At 38.3% G+C, this 24826-nt stretch overlaps 1 protein-coding gene across 4 annotated transcripts in view; it reads right to left on the bottom strand.

The window, feature by feature from the left end:
• Positions 1-3103: 3103 nt before the first annotated feature.
• The window catches only part of OTUD4 (OTU deubiquitinase 4), a 47047-nt gene continuing 25324 nt past the window's right edge, over positions 3104-24826 (bottom strand). For 2 of the 4 annotated variants that reach the window (XM_044224935.1, XM_044224939.1), the window contains exons 11-21: positions 23173-23270; positions 21810-21913; positions 21511-21697; positions 16619-16781; positions 14487-14610; positions 14118-14173; positions 13348-13425; positions 11975-12113; positions 10953-11213; positions 9721-9761; positions 3104-8138 (exon numbers count right to left, since the gene is read on the bottom strand). In XM_044224935.1, the coding sequence (XP_044080870.1) occupies positions 6930-8138; positions 9721-9761; positions 10953-11213; positions 11975-12113; positions 13348-13425; positions 14118-14173; positions 14487-14610; positions 16619-16781; positions 21511-21697; positions 21810-21913; positions 23173-23270 (2460 nt within the window). In that variant the 3' untranslated portion in view covers positions 3104-6929. The remainder of the gene's footprint in view (positions 8139-9720; positions 9762-10952; positions 11214-11974; positions 12114-13347; positions 13426-14117; positions 14174-14486; positions 14611-16618; positions 16782-21510; positions 21698-21809; positions 21914-23172; positions 23271-24826) is intronic. The other 2 variants (XM_044224938.1, XM_044224937.1) reach the window with 2 other exon arrangements.

The raw sequence follows: 24826 nt of genomic DNA, 5'->3' as shown, positions 1-24826 counted from the left end.
TAAGTCAAACTGGTTTCCTGTTCACGTAATCTTGCCTCCTTGGCTGAGGTCTGTCTCCAAAGGTTCTACATGAGCTGCCGGTGACCCAAGTGTATTACCACCAGCTGGGAGCCACTTTGCATCTTAGCTTGCAGAGTAACATGCTCAGTGTTTGGGATTTTTAGATATAGGGACTTTTCACTCTTTTGACTGCCCTATTTAGTGGGATGCTCCTATCTTTAATACAAATGTGTTAGTTCCAGCCTCCAACCTTGCATGTGCCCTAGTCTCGCTCAGACCTACACAGTTCTCAGCTAATCAGACGGTCAACCATGTCCATCATCCCTTCCCACGGGCTACAGCCTTGTGCCCCTTTCAAGAGTCTGTACCTCCAGTTTCTGGTCTCCATTTTTGGCCCTAATATGTGAATATACCAAATAATTACATATGCCTTATAAAATTACGAAGGACTTAAATGCTTTTACTGACTTCTAATTCAGAATTCACAAGAAATAACGCAAGAAGTTACATAGTAATATGTACATCCCTAGGTGTACTGGTTGTTTTCTACTCCATAAGCAGGTGCTTAGTCCAAAGCCAGTCTTCATTTAAAAGAAAAAAATTAGCTTACTACACAGAATTTTTGCTGACAGTTAAGTAAAAGATTAAAAGGGCTAGGAGGCCATGAGAATCACACTGTTCATCTGTATTTACATCTTTGATCTAGGTTTTTTTTTTTTTTTTCCCTTAAGTGGGAAATAAAATCACAGGTATGGTATGTATTTTAAAAGGGTGGGCTTTGTGGGGCACCTGGGTGGCTCAGTGGATTAAGCCTCTGCCTTTGGCTCCGGTAATGATCCCAAGGTCCTGGGATTAAGCCCCACATCAGGCTCTCTGCTGGGCAGGGAGCCTGCTTCCCCCCACCCCCACCCCCTGCCTGCCTCTGCCTGCTTGTGATCTCTGTCAAATAAATAAAATCTTAAAAAAAAAAAAAGGATGAGATGTGAAGCTCCAACTTCTAATAAAGTCAGATCTAAAAAATGCTAACTTTTTTTTATAACCAATGTTTGTAGCTTCACCATTCTGATGAATGCATGATTCACACTTTAAGAAGAGCTTTATAAATTTAAGGTTTATGCAAGGAAGCTATTTAACCTCCTTCTGTAGTAGTCTCATACTATTCCCTAGACAAACAAATACTCAAAGTGGAAAGCAAGCCCTAATTATAGAAAGCTTTAAGGAAAACTATACAGAACATTTTCGGTCACTTGGTTTCACCTTTTATCCCATCCACTTCAAGTGACCTATCGTGAAAGGGCTCAACCAAGACACCCTTCTTGCTTTTCTCATACTCCACAGCTTCTCTACTGACTACGTGGGGAAAGACAGTGGCACTCACATCGCTAACAGCGAAATGCTTCCCCTCTTTCTTTCCCTACATTCCAAGGTTCTGCAATACTTCACTCACCTAGTTGGGCAATCCCAAACAACTAGCTACCATGTCTAACACCAACTTAACATTCTGAGCTTGCTGCCTCTGTTCCCAGATCACCTCCGCCAAACACTTGTACTGAAAAGGAAGCCTTTCTTTCAGGCTCTCCTTCCCGGGTAAGCCATTCTTAAGACAAAGTCCATATATTAAGATTAAACAGCATTAAGGAACTTGGATTTTCAAAGTGCTTAAGTGTACCTGCTACTTCAGTTTTCAAGTAAAACTTTTTTTTTTTTTTTAAAGATTATTTATTTGACAGACACAGAATACAAGTAAGCAGAGAGGCAGGCAGAGAAAGAGAAAGAAGCAGGCTCCCGGCTGAGCTGAGAGCCCAATGTGGGGCTCGATCCCAGGATCTGGGATCATGACCTGAGCCGAAGGCAGGGGCTTTAACCCACTGAGCCACCCAGGTGCCCCCAAGTAAAACTTTTGAATGATTTATCTTTCTTCATTAGACAAGTAATAGAGGTAAACCCCAGCGATACTGTGGGTCTTAAGGTAATCAATTTCTTTGGTGTCCCAGTGCATATAAATGTTTACACTACAAGTGTGCAGTAATAGCATTATGTCTAAAGACAATGCACGTAACCTTAAAAATATTTTATTGCTGGGCGCCTGGGTGGCTCAGTTATAAGCATCTGCCTTCAGCTCAGGTCATGACCCTGGAGTGCCAGGATTGAGTCCCACATTGGGCTCCCTGTTCAGCAGGAGTCTACTTCTCCCTCTGACCCTCATTCTGCTTGTGCTCTCTCTCTCAAATAAAATCATTTTTTAAAAAAATGTATATAGGGGCTCCTGGGTGGCTCAGTGGGTTAAAGCCTCTGCCTTCAGCTCGGGTCATGATCCTGGGGTCCTGGGACCGAGCCCCGCATCGGGGGTCTCTGCTCAGCGGGGAGCCTGCTTCCTCCTCTCTCTCTCTCTGCCTGCCTCTCTGCCTACTTGTTATCTCTGCCTGTCAAATAATAAAAATTTTTTTAAAATGTATATATATTTTATTGCTAAAAGATACTAACCATCAACTGAGCTTTCAGCAAGTCCTAATAATCACTAATAGTTCACCCCAACAATTATAATGAAACAGCTTGAAATATTGCAAGAATTACCAAAAATATGACAGAGTGAGCAAATGCTGGAAAAATGGCATCAAGAGACTTGCTCAGTGCAGGGCTGTCACACACGTTGTATTTGTAAAAATAGTATCTGCAAAGGACAATAAAGCAAAGCAGCATAAAATATGCCTATACTGAATACTAACTTTAAGAAACATCATTTAATCTGTAAATTATTCTTAGTCTACACATCCCATTTCATTTCATGAATGCTGGAAAAATGGTAGAGAGCACTAGCTCTAAAACCACTCAGAGCTACCACTTATTAGCTACCCCCTTAGTTAAATTAAACTACTTGGCCTATCTCAGTTTTATATATATTCAGTAGGGAAAATAACAGTACCTACCCTATAGATTACAAATCATCCCACATGATTTTTAGTTGCATATACTAGAATTGTCTTCTGACTGAATAGAAACAATGGAAATCATCTCTTGTTCTTAGATGCTTACTAAAACTCCTCTTAAGATTAATATGCTATATTACTCGGTTAGCCCTGAAACCAAAGAATCACAAGCAGAATCAAGAGACAAAATTTAATATATGCATACAGTTTTATATATAATGCAGCATCACACCATGTAGGGCATTTACTCTTATTTTATACATTCAGATATGTTTGAAACACTTCTTAAGGCTACAAAACAGAACATAGAAAAATAAACAGGAATATATTCAACACTTACAAAAAGTGATATGATAAAGAATATAAAGTACTATTTTCCTTTCAACACTTCAAAAGATATGTATATATACTTTTTTTTTTTTTACAGGTAACATCACAAATGATCACATCTTCACATGCTTTTAAGTATTATTTGTACTCAGTGTAAGGCTATTATCATTTTTCATACATAAATTTTCTTCTAGCTCTGTAACAATGCAATTTTTTAATCCATTCAAGTAAATTCAACCCCAAAGTTGCTGTTTCCCAGCATTAAGACATGCACCCACCCCTCTTCTAAGATTTTTCTAAAACTTACATCTCAGGGGGGAAAAAAATTCCCAGTTAGTGGGAAATCCCAATTAGTGGGAAAGTAAATGGCTGATACTTGTAGCAAAACCTTAGTTCTCTGAAACTGACATACTGGAACTGAGCCATTACTAAGATTTTAAACAAAAACACAATAGCATTTAGACATTAAATAGGAAGCAAAATACAGTAAACAGAAACTGTGTAGCCAAATATGCATTCTCTTCAGCTACACTAAAATGGACCTTGCTTAGTACCCATAAGTGAAAGTCTAAGGTTACCTCATCTAAAACCAAAGGTAAAATAAATGAGGCATAAATAAATATTGCTAGTTTCTAGGATGGCTGAATGTTTTCTAAACCAGAAACGGTTAGAAAGGAACTTTATTGCACCAAGTCAATCATAAGCAAGTTTGCAGTTCACAGGCATTTTAATTCAACCTTGAGTCACAAAGGAAACACACTGCAAGAATATACATAGTTTGCATCAAATAAGCTGTTATCAACATCGTGGTTTGGGAAGACCTACTCCTGCCAGGTCGAGACAGGGTCTGAATTTAGGTCAGCCATGAAAATGAACATACGGGTTAACAGGAAACAAGATGAGGACTGCACAGATGCTAGTGTCCTACTGCCAAGGAGTACATGGAACAAGAGCCAAAGATGTAACTGAGAGGAAACTAGACTTGAAGAGAAATGCACACGATACTAAAAAGGAAGGGACAGGGACCAAGTTCAGCAAAAACAACTAACAAAAATGAACAGGTGAGCTTTGGTCGTTCTTAACATCTGTGTTCTTCAAAATGTGAGTAATCTTATTACAGTGAATTTCCATAATTTCTAACTCAAAAGACAAATGATTCTCACTTCTAAGCTTCTGTTTTTCTCTTATATAGAAACATTATATCTCATGTCAACATACCTTATGACTCAGTTAAAATGAAGGAGGACAAAAGCTTGCTCGGCCCTAGTTTGACCTCAGCATAAGGCAAAATCCCCTGCACTAATACATTTAAAACAAAACTAAAGGAAAAAAAAAATAAAACTGACCTTCATGCAAAGACTAATTAATTTTAAAACTAATTATCAAAAGTCAGAGTTCTTTTATTCCAGAGGTCACTGCGTAAAGTATAATCTGCTAACGTTCTCTTTCAGCACTGTTTCCATCATGTCCTGGAGGTAAGATTTGGGAAACAGGAAGCAGATCAGTATTTCCTGCAGGAACTAGAGAGTATTCCGCTACTCAACTGAGGTAAGACAGAGTGACAGTGAAGAAATGAACAGTATTCTTCCCTACCCACGTTTTAGACATTTCCAGAAGAGAGATTCAAATCTCAGTCAATAAAATGAAAGATACTGCAAAGAGCAATTTTTTTGGACTCCTGAGATCAAACTTCTATTGAACTTTTAAATCTGATCATTGTATCTAAATGTGTTTTCATAAAAATTATCAGATAAGCTAATGTGACATTAAAAAGCATTAGCTGAAAGTGGAGGGACCCTATGCAATCTTCTCATTCCATTAACAACTGTTGATGTTAACTAAGAAAACAAAATGGCTTCAGCAGTACCTTCCTCAATTGTTCTTGCTTAGAAGGTGACAAAAGAAACTTCAACAAGTACCCTCAAATTTTTTTTCTACACACCCATCCATCTTTACAAATTTTTACCTAGCACCATCATAATAAAAATGTTATCTTTCAAAGTGCTCTCTAAAATCCTATGTTACAAAACATCTAAATGCTAATCACTTCTAAATCAGCAGTTACACAGACATTAGATAATTAAAACAACACAGAGGTAAATAACCATTATTACAGTACAGTGGAGATTCAACTGAGCCTAGATGGCATCCAAACATTCCTGTGGGTAATCAAAGAACCCAGAAAACTCATCTGCTTCAGTTTGTCAAATTCAAGTGAATTGTATTTGCCTTTAAAAAACAAAATCTATTTTTGGCTAGGTATATTACACATGGCATGCAAAGAGAAATTACTACATTATTTTGCATAGCACTCAAACTTCCTGATCAAAAGAGAACGTAAGAAAAAGGGTAGATTTTTCACATTGGTATGTACAAATAAGAACCATAAGCTACAGTTATTTTTATAGAGTAACACAGAGGCATGAATACTGTGTTGCTTCAGAGTTAAATCTCCAACTGAGAGTGCAACATGCAAAGGGAATTTCTGTGAATACTGCAAAGACGGAAAAGAAGCAGGATCAGAAGAGCTAGGTTACCGAAAGGGTAAACAAGCCATAAACTGCAAAGCAACCTGTTTCTAGCAGCATCCTCTAGAAAAGAACTAGAAATCACAATCATCCTGTTTTTGTACAATAGTTCCAGGCGAGTGACAAGTTGAACATGCAAATGTAAAGTGATACACATAACCAATGGTGCAAAGAGAAAAACAAAACACAGTAACTCCATAGAAACCTGTCAAGCTAAAAATTTTTAACATTTCTTCTCAAAATATTTAAATCTGTCAGTGCATTAGTGTTAAAGTGGCATTAAAAAACTTCTGCAGTTTTAACAGATGCAGATTATTTTCAAAATGCATAGCATCTACATTTCTTTCAAGTAGGCACCATGATATTTACACCAGTGCTAGGAATTCTTGGTGGAAACAGCCATTTCATTAGATTTCCTATTATTTCTTAAACGTCTTGTCTTGTATGCGATCTCAAGTTCAACAAATACTCACCGAAATTCAAAAATATACCCTATGAATATTAAAAGAACTATATACAACATTTCTAAGACACAGGTTAATAGGCTGCCTTATGTGTAATATTAAAGAGAAGACATTATTCAAGTTTGACAGATATTGAGATGAAAGGCCTTTGGGTTGGAAGCATTTCAAAAGACAACAGTGTTTTAGGCTAAGAATTATTTGAGCCCAGTTTATGACTAAGGCATTGCATAATAAAATATATGTTTCTATTTGGTGCAATGTTATGTTTTGGAATCTATAGTGTGTCAAATGGTATTTTTCTTGTCACCTTTAGTAAACACTATAAAGCACACATTTCCAACATTTAAAATTAAACTTATATAAGGAAAAAAACCAAACACTAAATCTAAGTTTTATATTAAGCTGTTTATAAAAAATACTTTAACAAACTTATTTTCTACTTTTTATGGGGGCAGTTACCTGATAAACAGATTGTGAACAAAGAAAAATGGCAATGCCAGGAATTCACTTGCCCCTTGAACACATATCCAAAATCTGTTGTCCAGGATGGGAGTGAGGGTCAAGGGGGAGGGGAGGAGATAGTTCGAATTTGGGTTTTATTTTAATGTATTTTCTTAAAGCCTTCAGAAACATTCCACTTAAGAAGAGGTTTCTGCTCTAAAATACCACAGCAACAACCATCAAGTGTTTTGCCCGCGATGGCCATCTCCCATCCCCGATCTCCTCCTATCCCCGCGGTAAGGCCGTCCTCGGGCATTTCGATGGTACTGATATCCTTCATCTCGGCTTCTGCTTGGCTGCCCTTTCCAGGACTCCTCACCTCTTGCATGCTGATATCCTCCTCTACCAGAAGAGCCCCAATCACTTTTGTACTTCCTGCCTCCGTAAGTCTGATTATAAAACTGCTTGGATCGACCACTTCTCAGAATATTAGACACTTCGTTTTCATCTTCCGAACTCTCTTCTTTTGGTCTTTGCACTCTGCTATCTACAGAGTTGGCCCCACTGACCACATCAGCAGCAGTCTTAGGATCTTTGACTTTTTCTGATTTTTCTTTCAGACTTGGAATGGTCTTTTTAGGCTCAAGTTCAACAGGCACAGTTTCTCGCTCTCTATTTAGAATCTGAGTGGGAAGATGGGCCTTTTCCTCTACTACAGGAGGGATGGAAGCCAATGCCATATCTGCCTTGGGTGTCTGGGACGCCTGCTCTGCCCGGCCTTCATGCTTACTCACACTTGTTTCAGGGAGAGAATGTGCACCTTCACCTCTGGCCTCCTGAAACTCATCCACTGTGGAAACTGAACCACATTCTTTAGACAGATCCAGATTTTCCAGGGGCAGATCCAGTTCCTTCTCATCAGAGGGCAGAACAATATTCTGCCGCATTACTGGATTTTCTATAAATCCCTGGAAAGGGTACCCATACCAAACGTGAGGAAAGAAAGGAGGTGCAATGGGAACTGGGCCTAAGAATGGATTCGGTCCAAAGGACGGTTGCGGGAACATGTTCTTGCCACCTAGTGACTCTTCGTATTCAGCATGAAGAAGCTGCCCAGGGTTTTCAGATTCAAGATCAGCCTGATAAGACAACGGTCCTTGACTTTCAGACACCTGAGATGGAGGGATAACCAGAGGTGAAGAAAATGTTGGCGGTCCAATCTCTGCCTGTGGCATCTGACCATTAACACTGGCCTCAGTCTGCATAGGAAAGTGTGCATCGGAACAGGTACAATCACTTTCATTTTGAGCAGAAGGAGCTTCCTGGAACCAAGGATTTGGAGGATACACAGGGACAGAGACTTTTGGGTACATCCTGCAGGCTGCCAGGTAGGCCTGGTGCAAAGGGTACAGATAAGAATGTGGGGCCCACATAGGACAACTATATGCCTAAAAGACACAAAAAACAGTTACATTAGCAAAAGAAGGGGGAGGGGAAGAAGTTCAGACGAGTGCTTCAAGTTCCCCATACCTGACAAGACTATATCATCACTGTGATATGTAACATGAAAAGGAATTACAAAATTAAGTCACTGATCTAAGATTCCATTCTTTTTTCCTATCCTGAAACCAACCAAAGGTCCTGGTATTAAGATGACAGGAGACAATATGATGAACTCACACAATGATTATCAGGATCACTAATTCCATCCTTTGGATATAATTGCATGGAAACAACTCTGGACGATACAGGTCCCAGAAACAACCACCATCAAGCACTTGAGCCTCCAGCTTTGAATAAACATCTCAATCACTGGCTCTCTAGCTTAACCTACATTCATGTTCTGGCTCTACCACTAACTCATTATGTGACCCCATGTCAACTAGTTAATTGGTCTGGACCTTTCTGTTCTACCAAAAAAACAACAGTATAGAAGTAGATGATCCCAATGTCAGGCCTCTACAGGTTCAGGAGCCCTAAGAGCATTCCAACTGCACAGACGAAAGTTAGACCTCCAGGGGCGCCCAGGTGGCTCAGGTCATGATCCCACAGTCCCAGGAAAAAGCCCCGTGTCAGGCTCCCTGTTCAGCAGGAAGCCTGCTTCTCTCTCTCCCACTCTCCCCTGCTTGTGTTCCCTCTCTTACTGTGTGTCAAATAAATAAATAAAATCTTTAAAAAAATAAGATAAAAAATAAAGTTAGACCTCCAGTCAGAAGGGAAATACTGAAAATAAAGCAAATCTTACCCCCTACAAAGGGCCAGCTAAACTCCAAACATAAAGAAAAATTTACCAGTTAATTGGCAAATTAACCAATTGGCTAAAGTCAACATTAACTAGTTAAATAACAATGAATACTATAGACAATAAAATTAACCGAATGACCTTTGATGAAATTACCAGTAGACTACAGTAGGGCACACTTGATATTTTAATGGTCTAAAACCCATAGAAATTAATCCAAAACAGGAGATAATCCACCACTGACAAGGACATAGAGTTCTCCAGCCTAGGCTGACCACTTCCCAAAGGATACCTCTGCTCTGCTAGTGAACACACCACCTTCCACTGGAGAACTTTCCTAAGTTCTTCCCTTTGATTCTCTCAATAAATGAGGCAGATGGAAGAATATTATCCACATAACACAAATGAAAAACGCTAGGCTAAGATACATTAAATGACTTGCCCAGGGATATACACCTAAAACAGCGATGGAACAGAATTTCAAACCCAGATCTTTCACAGAATTCCTCAATGAAGGCTTTTTCACCAGGATGCCCAGGGGACGGGGACTATTTCCTGAATATACTTACAAAGTTAACCACTGCCAGTTAAAAGGAAAAGCAGGCAAATACTGGAGCCTCAACCACCACTAAAAAGAAACTGTACAGTACTGAAAAATCCTAGTTCTTAAAATGTGATTTGGTAAACCTTAGGTTATTCACTGACAAGATAAGAGTTAAGATTTAAATATTGACAATTTAAAACAGTATTAACTTAAAGATAACTTTAAAATGATGAAATATAAATACCTTTACACCAAGATTAAAGAAGAATCGAAGAATGTTCTTATCTAAAAATAAATAACATAATAATCACTAAAATTACACATTCAAAAAGGTTCCCCTGCCCCACTATCCTTAAACAATATATAGCTCTAAACACAATTTTGCCTACTGAAATGTTTTCTGTAGCCGGTGATATAAAACATAGACTATAAACGGTAATATAACCAAAACCAAGCTGTTACTATTGAGGAATTCCAGGCTCAACAGGCTTTCTCTATGCTAATATCTAAGTCCGAAAATGGCTTAAACTGAGATTTTATCTGTTAAAAATTAATTTTGTGTGAAGGAAACTCAGGTGTTCATCATATTTTTAACTCTGTGGGGTTTTAAAAATTATGAAATAAAAATGTTGGGGCTTATGGGTAAAATCAACATACATCTAACTTATTAGTAACAAAAGATTAGTAGGTATTCATTTGACATTAACCAGTTATCCACAGACCCAAGCATCAAACCACTAACAAAATTAGCCACAAAAATCCAGGTAAAGAGCATACAGTCAGAGCGCACTCTTCAATTTTTCTACAGCTAGCAAACTTTGCAAACTGAAATTCCTTTAAGAAAAAAAAACAAAAGCAAATTTAAAAAAAAATTTCTTATAAAATATATCTTGTTGGGTGCCTGGTGGCTCAGTTATCAAGCATCTGCATTCAGCTCAGGTCAGGATCCTAGTATCCTGGGATCGAGCCCCACGTCAGGCTCCTTGCTCAGTGGAAAGTCTACTTCTCCCTCTCCCACTCCCTCTGCTTATGTTCCCTCTCTCATTGTGTCAAATAATAGTATCTCTTAAAAAATATATATGTATATATAGTTATGTAATTCTTTTATCATTTTTTCATGAATGAACAGAAGTAGTTTCAAAACCCAGTCCAGTGATGAGAAAACTCAGGAATGTTTAGGTTACCTACTTAGTGACATCATTAAGATTTAATTCAAAATGGTTTTAGGCTGTTTTGAAAAAAAAAAACAAAAATAAAGACACAAGGGAGGGACAGTTACTAAACAGAGAAAAAACATATTCTAATCAAACAAAAGCTGAAACAAGAAAGTAAATGACAGCCAAATCTCTTTTCTTCTTGAAGTCAGTCCTTCGGCTTACTCAGTAATATAACCTCTGACTTCTATTCATATTTCTCCCTGAAACCCCATCAGTATTTGATAAATAAAATCAAGCGGAACTTAGAGAAGGATCTCACCTTTAGGCAGGTCCTCCCCAGTGTGACACAGTGAATAAGGTGGTGCAATGGCTCGATCTCCCTTTTCATTGTAAGGAAACCCAGGGTAGAGTGGGTCTTGGTAAAGGCTCAATGTCTGAGGCAAAGGCATCAAGGGCTGGTTAACTGCCTGTATTGACACAGGAACTGGGGAGGGTGTTAAATGAGCTTGGGACACAGCAGAATCAGGTCCAGTGGTCAGAGTCTGTGTCACTGACAAAACAGGAATTTGAGCAGGGACACCTACAAAAGAGAGAAAGGAAGCACAAACTATAAAAAGGTGAAACTATTTCTCCTCACAAATATAAGGTTTCATTAAGCTAAGAGGTTAAAAAAAAAAAAAAGCTGCATAACTGATATAGCTGATAAAACAGTATATAAAAAAACCTAAAGAAGTACCTTTTATATCAACTAAGAACCTTCTTAGACACATAAGGAGGAAATGAGCTCAGGAAACAAACTTTGAATCACTGTCTTCTACTCATAGCTCTTAGAAACATGAGCAAGACAGAGCCAGGCAAAAGGTCCAATGGCTGAGGCAGGGGGAGGTATACAGAGCCGGTTGATGGGAAATGCAAACTGTGGTGTCAGTGCTGGGTGACAAAAGCAACCAATGAGACAACCAGCTCAAACATCTTCCTCCTGAGATTCTGGAGGGTATATCTCAAATGAATACCAAACTAAACTGGCCCTCTCACACTGGAAGGAGAGCAGAGGATCACAAAAAACCTGTGAGGCTCTGCACAACTAACCCTGCTCTGAGTTCGAGCTATGAAAAATTTGAAATCCCTGGGGTGACTGGCTGGCTCAGTCTCAGTCGGTAATAGAGCATGCAATTCTTGATCTTCAGGTTGGGAGTTCAAACCCATGCTGGGTGTAGAGGTTACTTTAAAAAGTAAAATAAAACATTAAATAATAATAATAATTTTAAAAAAGAACTTGAAGTCACTGACTTGGAAGGCTTTTGTTGGTTGATTCAAGGAATTTTTACATTCTTATCTAACCTGTTGGTCCAAAAGTTGTAGGTTCACTTGGCCAGGCTGGCACAGTGGCTGGTAAAGAAGGCACCGCAGGAGTAAGATGTACCTCTGGAGAAACTAGAAGGGGAGCTGGATTTGACAAAGACACGTGCTCTGCTGGCTTCTTCGGGGAGTGGGGGGTGGGGTGGAAAAAGACAAGAATTCATTTCGCTTAACACTAATTTTAACACCAAATGTATCATCAGTCACCTTTTACATAACTGTGGTTTCTATATAAACGTTCTTTCTGATCCTAGCAATGAAAAACAGTAGCTGAAAATTCCACACAAACAAATTTGATCCTAACCAGGGATTACCTACCAAGTCACAAAAGACAGTGGAAGAGATAAAAACAAACTCTAAAACAACCTGAACATTATGCTTTTAAGGAAAGAATGCAAAAACCACTGAAATCGTTTTGAAATTCATGAGTTATTTTCAATTGCTCCTCATACAAAGACATACCCTAAACTGCTCTCCAAATGACATGAAGGATGTTAACTGAAAGGCAAGGAAAGACTAAGAATTGTACTCCTATATTAGACTGAGAACCAAAGCATCTAAGAGAACTCAAGTTCCTTCTTCATTATATCTGTAAATTGATGGTACTGATTTCTAAGTGTCTATTTTTCTAACCTCTAAAATCATTCCCTCCCTTCTACGAAATAATTGTTAAAGATTCAAACAACTCTTTAAAGTTTAGAAATAAAGCAGAAATTTGTAATTTCCCTTCAAAAACCTGATTTTCAAGCCAAGCCAACCCACCACAAAGATAACACAAGATACCAAATACAAACTTATTCGAGATCAATTCAGAAGTATGGCATCCAGATCCAAAAAATGGCGTTATAAAAATTAACATTCCACAAAAGCACCTGGCTGGCTCAGTCAGTAGAGCATGAAGGGTTGATGTCAGGGTTCTGAGTATGAGACCCACACTGGGCTGAGGAATATTTAGAAACAACAAAAAATCCACAGAAACTGAAAACATTCTAAATACACAACAAAAAGATTATAGATTATGAAGCTACTTCCCATTTTGTTTTTAGATCATCGTTTAAAGACATAAGAAACCCAGAGAATGGGGACACCTGGGTGGCTCAGTTGGTTAAGCAGCTGCCTTCGGCTCAGGTCATGATCCCAGCGTCCTGGGATCGAGTCCCACATCAGGCTCCTTGCTCCGCAGGGAGCCTGCTTCTCCCTCTGACTCTGCCTGCCACTCTGTCTGCCTGTGCTCACTCTCGCTCTCTCTCTGACAAATAAATAAATAAAATCTTTAAAAAAAAAAAAAAAGAAAGAAAGAAAGAATGAAACCCAGAAAATGAAGCATTAGATGTCAAATATAACAATGTACTTACTTGCTCTACAGGTGGGCACTCTAATTTCTTTGACTTTGATGGTGATGAAACTCTTGCACATTTATCATCACTAACATTCTTTGGAAACAAAAAAAATGAAATTTTATATTTCAAAGACCACATTCTAGGCAGCATCTGGGTGGCTCAGTGGGTTAAGCCTCTGCCTTCAGCTCATGTCATCATCTCAGGGTTCTGGGATCAAGCCCTGCATCGGGCTCTGCTCAGCAGGGAGCCTGCTTCCCCCTCTCTCTCTAGCGGCTGCTCTGCTTACTTGTGATCTCTATCAAATAAATAAATAAAATCTTAAAAAAAAAACCGAAACCCACATTCTAGAATAATCAAGGTTGCCTATACAGTGGTATACGTAGTTGCCTATATACCCTACCTGTACCTGACTGAACCCTCTCAGGACTAAGTATTTTTTCAATTATATCTGGTCTTCAACAGGTAAGTTGGCCTGCACATCTTGATCATACCAAACTGCTGGGCAGTTTTTACTGGAAATGTGGTTTCAAAAATCTTTAAAAATCTCAATCTACTATAGAATAATGGAAAGTAAAAGCTACTTTCCACTGATTCAGATAGGTCATCACGAATATATGAGTTATAATTTGTGAGTGAATTCTCAAGTACCATCATCTTTTCCCACTTTTCTACTTCTGTAATACTTAGTTATGAAATGATGAAATCATCTCCAGCTTCTCCTTCTTCCTGCTATTTTATCATGTTTAGGGCGGGAGGGAGATATAATTATTATTTAAAACATTTACCTCCAGTGTGCTTGGCTCAGGTTTTTTATCCAAATGAATATGCCCATGAACAGAGTCTGTAACAGATCAAGATTAAAAAAAAAAAAAAAAAAAAAAAAAGACAGTATCAGCTACTAGATAGGTCTGAGGCTAGAACAACAAAATATGAAGACAAAGGCTAAAGTACTATTTGAACTGTGTTTAGTCAATGAAAAATGTAGTTTTCAGGGTAACATTTAACATGCTTTTAGCCTGTGTCAATGTTTCTCTGCAAGTGAGATATGTGCCTGTTACACTACTTAATGATTTAGAAAGGGTTCTTTCCCAGCCTATGACTTTAAACCAGACACACAGCTCTAGCATCTGCTTTCAAATGCTGAAATAACATACCTTTATCTTTCCGTTCTTCAGTATCCATTCTCCGCCTGCTTCCTTTTCTGTCACTTACGTGTGATGATTTTCTCTGGACACCTGGGTTGCTACTCTGAGAAGTTGACTGACTGACTGACGAGCTCTTAAAATGAACAAAAATCCAATACTTTGTTTTAAAGATCTACCCACAAATGTATGAACAAAAGTCCTATAATTCATCTTATTTTTCATATATCTGATTAAAAAGATCAAAATTCATAGCCTGATGTCTTTATACTTCCAAAACTATTAACAAATTGGACAGAGGGTTCCTGTTTAATTATATAGTCTATAGCAATATGCTTATTAATAAGTCAAAAATATTAGGCAATCAGACCTTTAGCCTAAATTAGTAGAGTGACTTCTTCATAACCCTTCTTCAGGAAGCCACCCTGACTAAACCTTCACCTTCCAACTTATAACACTTGTGTTCTTTGCACCAAGGACAGCACCCTTCACACAAATCTTCAAAAGCCCATTACAGGGCCAGACCTTTATGATGGAAAAAATACCCAAGGTCAAATTAGCAGATACAGTGTACTAAGATTCTTCTCACTGAAATGCTGACCATCAGCAAACCCTTAAGCTCTGCATGAGATCTAACCTTCTAACTGGTGAAACAAAGGGACAAAGTCAGGTTTCTACGTTAAACTATAGCTCTCTATGAGTTGCACACAGCTGAGAACAAGAACTCAGCCCTCTGTGACAGGAATTTTCTAGAAGACAGACCTAAGTCACTATCAAGTCCAAGACAGGTCTAAAAATGTTATGTGTGATAACCATCAAAAAATCTCAATTTATTCCCACATTACACTAGTGGTATTTTTATCATTCACTACCACTTTTACCATTCACATACACTAGTTGTGTTTTATAATAACAACAACAAAAGGACAAAAAGCTAGGATACAAGCTTTTGTACTTTTTTATTATCTGAACATTATGTTATGGGAAAATAACATCTATCACATAGAGACAAATATACTTAGCATAATGCACATGGATTTGGGCACATCTTCCAATAATTCATAAGCTCCAACCTCCGTGGCCAGACTGAACTACTATTCCAGATCAGTGGTTTAAACTGAACATCTCACACTTCTAAAGGATTCCACAGAGGTAAGAGGATAGAGAATTGAGTACATAGTGCTTTAATATTTTATACTGGTATACCAGGGTAGCATTACATTTTGTTTAATCCACTGTTAAGAAAAAGTGTCCACCACTCTGAATCACGTGGTACTTGGTACGCTTACCAATATTTGAAAGATCACTGGCACAGGGCCCTCAGTGCCCCAACTGAGTTAGTTACCTCATTTTACATGAGAATCGTTTTCCCTTCTGACTCCCCCCATAGAATTAAGAGACCCAAGGGTAGACACCATTTCTTTCATCAGAGAAGTATCCATCATAGCCTGCCATCTGACACACAGAGCAAGGGCAAAGCCACAGGATTACATGGATTACCACCTCTCACAGCAAACATCCTGAATGACAATTCTTTCTATATCTATAAACTGGGTCCTAGTGGGTTTAGTAAAGGACACTAAAAAGAGTTTCCTGATTTTATAGACGTATCCTGTTTACTGAATATGAACCTCTATTACATAACTTTAGCTAACAAAATATATGTATTTTTTTTGGCGCAAGAGAAAAGACTAAACTAGTAAGCTAACCAATTTATTTGCCTCAACTCTGCCAACAAGTAATATCTTCAAACCTCATCGTCCTCATGAAAAACGTGAAAATGAGGGGCAACTACATGATCTTTAAAGTACCTTTCAGTTTAAAAATTACCAGTCTAGGGATGCCTGGATGGCTCAGCTGGTTAAGCTGCTGCCTTTGGCTGAGGTCATGATCCCAGGGTCCTGGGATCGAGTCCCGCATCAGGCTCCTTGCTCAGCAGGGAGCCTGCTTCTCTCTCTGCCTCAGCCTGCTGCTCTGCCTGCTTGTGTTCTCCCTCCCTCTCTCTCGCTCTCTCTGACAAATAAATAAATAAAGAAAATCTTTAAAAAAAAAAATTACCAGTCTATCATTAGAAACTATAGTTTAATATAAATACTGTATTAAGGAAAGGTTTGTGAACATTCAAAATCTCTTCTTATACATACGGAAAGGGCTGGGAAGGCCTGTTCATCTCTGTTCTGAATCTCATAGAGTAAACGAGATTCTTCTATAGCTTGCTTTTCTCTGCGCTCTTCTGGGGAGAGGCCAAAATAGTTAGATTCTCGACTCGTGTGATCAAAATCCTCAGTTCTCTCACGATCAGGTTTTCTGTCAAATAAAACATTCTCGTCATGAAAAAAAAAAAAGACATAATGTATGGAGTACCTAAAATAAAAGAACTTTTTTTTTGCAATACAAATATTTGACTAATTTAGCTGCACTGTGTGACATTATAGAACTTTTGATGGCCTAATACATGTTCAGTAAATGGAAGATCCTATAGCTTATGGCAACATGAGAGTCAATAGGGGAAAACAAGAAAAAAAGAAGAAAAGGAAAATTAACTCACTTTCAAGTGGTACAGAAATAACTGAGATGTTTTTCCTTTTCATTAGAGCAGAAACTTAAGTACTATATATATTCTTTATGCCACAGTCCAATACTATCATATAACTCACTTTCAAAAGAAAAGTTATTTAGTTTAGATCTCAAGAGCACTCTCTTTTTCTGTATACTTCAGGGCAACATTCAAAGCAGACAGTGCTGCTTTTTGATGATACCACCGAGAGAGAAAGAAAGCTAGAAAGAATAAAAATTAAAATACGTCAGACTAGATAAGAACTGCAGATAAGTCTGCCATCATCATCTCAATATAATTTTGGTCTGAGAAGGATGACAAGAAATTCATGAGTAGTTTACTAGCCTATACCAAAACCCTAATGCTTATATGGCTTGTAACTATTATAGGCAGTATGAATAATACTTCTATAATGTCTAACAGTTCCACAACAGTGGAAAATGAAAATCCAAACGTACAGGAAAAATACCTGGTCACAATACCAGACATGACACGGGGACACCTAGGTGGCAGAGTCAGTTAAGCATCAGATTCTTGATTTCAGCTCAGGTCAAGATCTCAGGGCTGTGCAATCAAGCCAGAGGCAGGCTCCAAGTTTAATGGGGAATCTGCCTGAGATTCTCTCCTCCCTCTGCCCCACCCCCCACAAAGCTAAACCAATAAGTCTTTTTAAAAATAAACAAACAAGTGAGGATACAGTGATACCATCTGATTTTTTTTTTTTTAAACCTCCAAAATAAAGAATAGCCACTTCATGTCCTCATGTGGTCCCACTTAAAATCACACCCTAATTCCAACAGGGCAGATGTCAAACCCAGTTGGGAAAAAAAAGGACAGGAACAAATCTGGACCCTTACAATCTTAGACCAGTCTTGTCAGACCCCTGAGAGGATTCAGCAAGTGCCAGGCATTCCTGGAAAGCTAACACTACCTCACCACCATCTCCCATCACCCCAACCGTCTACCTCACCCTAACCCATCAGACAGCAAGAACCAAATCTTTCCTATTTGCATTAGCTGGAGCAGAAACATTCAACAACAACATTACTCTTTCTCAGCACTTGTGCAGTGAAAGCATACATGGCAATCCTGCACTGGTTACTGATATATTTTATTATCTCCAAAGACAGAGACCAATACCATTAAGAAATGAAAAAAAGTGAGAGGTAAAGTCATCAGGCCCAACATTACAATACTTTTATTCTTTTTAAGATTTTATTTTTTTATTTGACAGAGATCACAAGTAGGCAGAGAGGCAGGCGGGGGGGGGGGGAGCAGGCCCCCTGCCAAGCAGAGAGCCTGATTCGGGGCTCGATCCCAGGACCCTGGGATCATGACCTGAGCCAAAGGCAGAGGCTTAACTCACTGAGTCACCCAGGTACCCCAGTTCTTTTATTCTATAACTAAAAGATTTTAAAACTGATGTGTTAAATATAAGAAATAAAGTCAAGATAAAGTAGTGGGCTTAAATCAATTACACTATTAGCTATAAAATTCCATACTTTAGATTTTTTTGAAACGCTTATTCCAAATATTTAGTCATCAGGAATCTCTAAATTTGTTTCCATATGCTAGTAAAATTCACTCTCACAACAACAGTGGAGAAGGCACACTTAACTGCAAATCCAAGTGGGTTCCCATGTTATCAATTACAATGTCAAAAATTCTTTGAAGCTTAGTGTCTGTATATTATCCACTGCCTTCTGCTCTCCAGTGTTTTTATACATCAAGTATATAGCTAACACATAAAAAAGATCCTAGGAAGACAATGACATTTCACAACTGTCTGATTATTTTACCTATTCCTAGGAGACTGGCTACAACACCACAAAACACTTGCCATAAATTGAGTTTGTGGTAAATAAAAGTATAAAATCAGCCCATTCCTAGTCTATGTGTATTTTCTTTAGAGGATCTTTGTGTTCAAGGGGAGAAAAAAAAATTTTTTTAAAGATTCTTTATTTATTAGAGTGAGATCACAAGTAGGCAGAGAGGCAGGCAGAGAGAGAGAGGGAAGCAGGCTCCCTACTGAGCAGAGCGCCCGTGGGCTCAATCCCAGGACTCAGATCATGACCTGAGCCGAAGGCACAGGCTTAACCCACTGAGCCACCCAGGTGCCCCAAAATGTTTCTTTTTTAATCTATTAAAAAAGTGAGAACTTGGGGTGCCTGGGTGGCTCAGTGGATTAAAGCCTCTGCCTTTGGCTCAGGTCAAGACCTCAGGGTCCTGGGATCGAGCTCCGCATTGGGCTCTCTGCTCAGCAGGGAGCCCGCTTCCCGCCCCACCCCCTGCCTGCCTCTCTGCCTACTTGTGATCTCTGTCAAGCTAATAAATAAAATCTTTAAAAAAAAAAAAAAAGTGAATTTTATTTAAGGAAAATCTTAATTCTGCCCATGACCTTCATATATCTACTTCATATTTTTAGGCTTCCAAAGTTAATATTCAAAATAAGTTAATACTCTTGGGTCCTTTGCCTGCTTTGAAAAAGATGCCAACATATGTTAGGGTAGTCTAATGTCCAAACAACAGACTTTAGCCACAAGCAGTTGATTAATGGCTCCAATTCTATCTGTTAGGCACGATAACTCACACCACGATCCCTCAATGTCCCCGCACACTGTTACTGGGCATGCCAAGAAAGCACGGCCCTGATCACTCTTTACCCAGGCCAATTCTCAGGACTGTATTTGTTTCACTAACCGGGAATGAGGTAACATCTTTCTTCTGACTGATTTTTAATCATTTATTCTTAATAGAACTTTTGAAAAGTTGGTTTGTGAATATATATGTAATTTTCATGCATATGTGAAGTATCCCAGGAGGGAAACACAAGAATCTGAGTACTGGATGCCTCTGCAGAAGGAAACTAGATTACTCAGAAAATTGGGATAGGAAGAATTATCAAAATAAATAAACTTCTCAATGCTTTGGACTTTGAACACAAAATAATTTCCTATCCTTAATAGTTTGTTAAACTAAAAAGAAAAATGTAATGAACTTGAGGGTCCTGGTGTTTCTATGATTAAAGTGTACTTTCCAAAGAGATATATTCAAGTCCTAACCACTGGTACCTGTGCATATGACTTTAAGTTAAGACAAGATCATATCGGGGGAGGGTGGGCCCTAAACCCAATATGACTTCTCTATCTTTATTAGGAGAGACAGACACAGGGAAAACACCATGTGATGATTGAGGCAGAGACCAGGGTGATACACCCACAAGCCAGGGAACACCAAAGGAGAGATAGGAAACAGACACGCCCCTAGAGCATTCAGAAAGAGTATGGCCTTACTGCCAACTTGATTTCAGACTGCTAGCCTCCAGACCCGTAAGAATAAATTTCTGCTGTTTTAAGCCAGAAGTCTGTGGTACCTTGCTAAGAAAGCCCCAGAAAACTAACACAGTATTGGGCATATGAAGCCTGGGAAGCTACAACCCTGTTTTGAAGATCTTCATTGTATAAACTATCTTTACGGACACCTGGATGTGTCAGGCACCTTGATGGCTCAGTCAGTTAGGCTTAGGACTCCTGATTTTGGCTCAGGTCATGATCTCAGGGTCGTGAGATTAAGCCCCATATTGGGCTCCCCACTCAGAAATTTTCTTGGTATTCTCTCCCTCTCCTTCTCCCCCTGCCCTTCCCAACTCCCACACTCTCTCTCCAAAATAAATAAAAATTTAAAAAAAGAAAAGAAAAGAAAGAAAAAGGTTAAGGACATACCCAAGAAAGGGGAATGCCCAAAAGCTGGAAATAAAGGAAATGAAGACCAGAGTTTGGCAAACACATAAGTTGATGCTACAGCTGCTCAGACAGTTGGGGAGACGAAGCTTGGAATGGGAAAGGCAATGGTCACAGGGCTCCAGTGCCAGAGAGACATGGCTAAGTTTGCATGGAAAGGACAGCCTCAACTTAAGACACACCCTAAGGGCTATAAACTACTCCACAAAAAGACAGATTAGGGAAAAAGTAAAATCTACTATACAGGAAAATTATGATCCTGAAGTTCATCTGTCTTTGGATATTCAGTCAGATTGCTAATATGCATGATTACATTAACTTATATACTCTGTAGTCCCATTCAATATTAGGCACATGTCACAAACCCCAAACTTATCAGAACAAAGGCAACGGACCATTTTGGTTAAGTTCCTATACAAAGGGAGCATTTAACAAATAACACACTACCAGAAAGCTATTAAGTGCAAGAATAGACTTGGCTAGGATAAGGTCTCCCAGATCATTTGAAAAAATTACTCAAAACTAAAGATGCCTTACCCTAAAAATTACTTTGATTTAATGAGAATTATGCATTTAATTATAAAATACTAAAATCCTTACATGGTATTTTATCAACAATACTTTTAATATTATACTACAGACAAATGAACAAAAAATTATAACTATTTGCATGCATGTAACATGGCAGATAAAAGAAATGCTGCTCAATTTCTATTTCCTTTGCATTCAGGAAGGTTACCTTATGATCTGTGAAGGTGTCCTATTAAGATTTTTGTGCTCACTGGAGGGTTTCTGAGACTGTGACCCTGCAGAATGACTAGAGAATGCATGTTGTCTTACTCCCGAAGGATGCTGGAGTCGAGGAGGTAGTGCTGAGGGAGCTTTTATTGGCTTGCTTGGATTCTTTGGCCCTCTGTAATCCATGTCTGTGACAAAAAGCCAAAAAAATCGTATAACTTTCCTATTTAAAAACAAACAAACAAACCCAAGTACCAACATCCCTCCCCCAAAGAAATATTAATTTGATATAATCCCAACCAGAGTGGAAATTTTGTCCAGAAGTGGAAGGTTTTCTCATCTTCTTCCCTGATACGGTGTTCCAGCTTTCAGAGGGAGGTGGTTTGAAGTTCTTCGAGGAGTGTCTTCAAGAGAAAAACATTTATAAAAAAAAAAGTATTCCTAGTAAGAGTATCTACTTAAGTATTCTGCATGAGGATTTTTAACTTACAAAAGAATTTAGTTTTAGTTCTTAAATTAAAATACAAAGCACTGTATAATTCTAAATCTAATTCCAGATGTAATTCTAATCAAGTCAGATGACATAAATCAAAAGCATATTTTCTAACCTAAAAAAATGGAAGACTAGAAGACTTAAACACTATCTAAGCAAAATATTGGATAAAAAAGGAATGACTTTAATTCTGTTAGATGTGCTGATGGTACTACAGCAAAGGCAGGGAGGGAGGCGTCCATATTATGTTAGAGACATACATAAGCAGCTAAGTGTCTATTAAATGATGTGTCGTCTGGCATTTGCTTTATTCAATTCCATACCCATTTTTTAAAAAGGGGGTTAGGGAGAACTGATTAGAAAAGACTGTCAAGGGCGCCTGGGTGGCTCAGTGGGTTAAGCCGCTGCCTTCAACTCAGGTCATGATCTCAGGGTCCTGGGATCGAGTCCCGCATCGGGCTCTCTGCTCAGCAGGGAGCCTGCTTCCATCTCTCTCTCTCTGCTTGCCTCTCCATCTACTTGTGATCTCTCTCTATCAAATAAAGAAATAAAATCTTTAAAAAAAAAAAAAAAAGAAAAAGAAAAGATTGTCAAACACAGTTAGTTGCTGCAACAGGGTGATGCTTACAGTGGGGTTCAATGTACTATCTTTAAATTTGCATATGTTTGATATTTTCCCTAGTAAAGTTTAGGTGTGACTCACTACCCTTTTTTCTAACAAAGACAGCAGCAACTGAAACAAAAGGTGCTATCAAGACTGTGTAACAGCAAGTCAACCATAGTATTTTACTACCCTATGTGACAAACAAACATTTAGTGAAAATGAACTACATGCAATGTCGTACTAAGTGAAAATTAGAAATGAATATGGTCCCTGTCCTCCAACATTCCCCACTTTACAGTTACAAAAGAGTCAATTTACCAAACTGCCTTTACAAAGAATGGCACATTTTAAACTGTAAGCAACAAGTTTTTAAAATGCATTAACACACAAAACACAAAATCTGAACTCACACTGCTCTTTCAAGAGATCTAAATGAATTCATTTTCTACACAAAGGCAATACCTTTGATTAATTTACAAATACATAGGGTAATTTAGAAATCCTCATGATTACAATAGGCTAAATGGAAGAGACAGTAAATGCCTCAGTTGAAGAGCAGTACATACTTCTTTCCAAGTTCTTCGACCAAAACTGGTCCATTCTCTGAGTGAATCCCTGGAAAGTCTGCATTAGAAAATTTTCCATTGTGATCCAACCTAACCTGCTGAACAATTCCAGAAAGAAAAATCAGTCACCTGCTTCCTTTGCATTAATGATCACCTTTTAAATTTTTATCTTATTTTTAATTAAAGAGAAAAGGACTGTATACTGTTAAAAACAAAACCAAGCTCAAAATGGTATAACATAATACTTTTCTGACCCCCCCCAGACCTCTAGCATAAAAAAAGCCTTTTTTTGTTCACACTTCCAAAATTTTATAAACCGTTTCTATAAGTAATTTATAGAGATGCAGGACCACAATCTATCAGGCTCCCAACAAGAGAGGCAGCATGCCCCAGTTCCGAACAAAGGGTGCTAGCACTGCACATACCGGGATTCTAGGCCCATCTTTTCTACTTACCAGCAATATGACCTTTGGCAAGTTACTTGTTTCATGCTTCAGTGTCCTCACATGCAAAATAGAGCTAATAATAGTACCTACATCATAGGACTCATGGAGATGGAATGAGGAACATATGATATAACAGAAAGGGCACTAATACACAGCAACCACTCTATAAATGAGAGAACCTCATATTATAATTACTATTATCTTTTCACTTTCTCAATTTTTAAAATGAGTAACTGTGACCTTTTTTTCCCCTAAAACTAGATCCACGACGTGTTCTCTAATACACAATTGTTACTACCCAACAGCAAACTGTGACAACAGTAAGCCTTTAGGTTTCTTCCTAGAGTCAAACAGTACTTAATGAATAGGCAATACCTTTGTACCTGCTGATCACTACACTATAAGCCCAAGGTATGCAGCACTGCTTCAAGTTAACTTCCTATTTCTAGATTTAGTCCTAAAGCTAAGGTTTCATTCTTCATTACTCACAAAAGGATAGTGAACCTTCCCTCCCTTCAACAGTCTAGCAATAAAACAGATCTTTCTGAAGTTAATCTGTGAAAAGTTTAAACTACATCTTAAATGCTTGAGTAAAATCACCTTTGAGTCACAGCAGTTTCTGTAATAAAATATCAATTAAATTTTACCCAAGTGAGATAATCTAGTAGGTATAGAAACAAAATACTTTAAAAAGGAAAAAATTAAAACAAGTATCTGCTTTACCATCTACTTTATCAAGAGCATCTACTTTACCAAAAGCACTGCAACCTCAAAGGAAACATACTTGACTTAAAATAACGAGCAAGTTTTAGTGATGCAGCGTAAGCAATCTTCTCTGTTAAGGGGGAGTGAGAGGGAGGGGGAGCCCTAATAAGCCCGAGATTCACTTCTGTTTTTTACCAAGTTTTCCAAATCACTGTAACAAAAGATTCCAGAATTCTGTTCTGTGATTACAGCACATTTCTGACAATTCCGTAAGGAAGAACATAAATAAATCATATCCTCTTCTTCCTTTCCTTTCAAATACCTCAGAATCAGAACACTTTTATTAAAAGTTCTTAAGATAGGCTATCATTGATGCTAATACAATCCTCATCAATCAGATACTTTTCACAAACCACTCTACCACACAGGAAACTGAGTGTTACCACAAGTCAAGCAAAAATGTTTGTCAATGGCTTATTTTAAAGTAATTTTTAAAAGGCAAC

Source organism: Neovison vison, chromosome 11, assembly GCF_020171115.1.
Source record: "Neovison vison isolate M4711 chromosome 11, ASM_NN_V1, whole genome shotgun sequence".
NCBI lineage: Eukaryota > Metazoa > Chordata > Mammalia > Carnivora > Mustelidae > Neogale > Neogale vison.
Note: the sequence above shows the minus strand (reverse complement) of the source record. Positions and strands in the feature narration are given on the sequence as shown.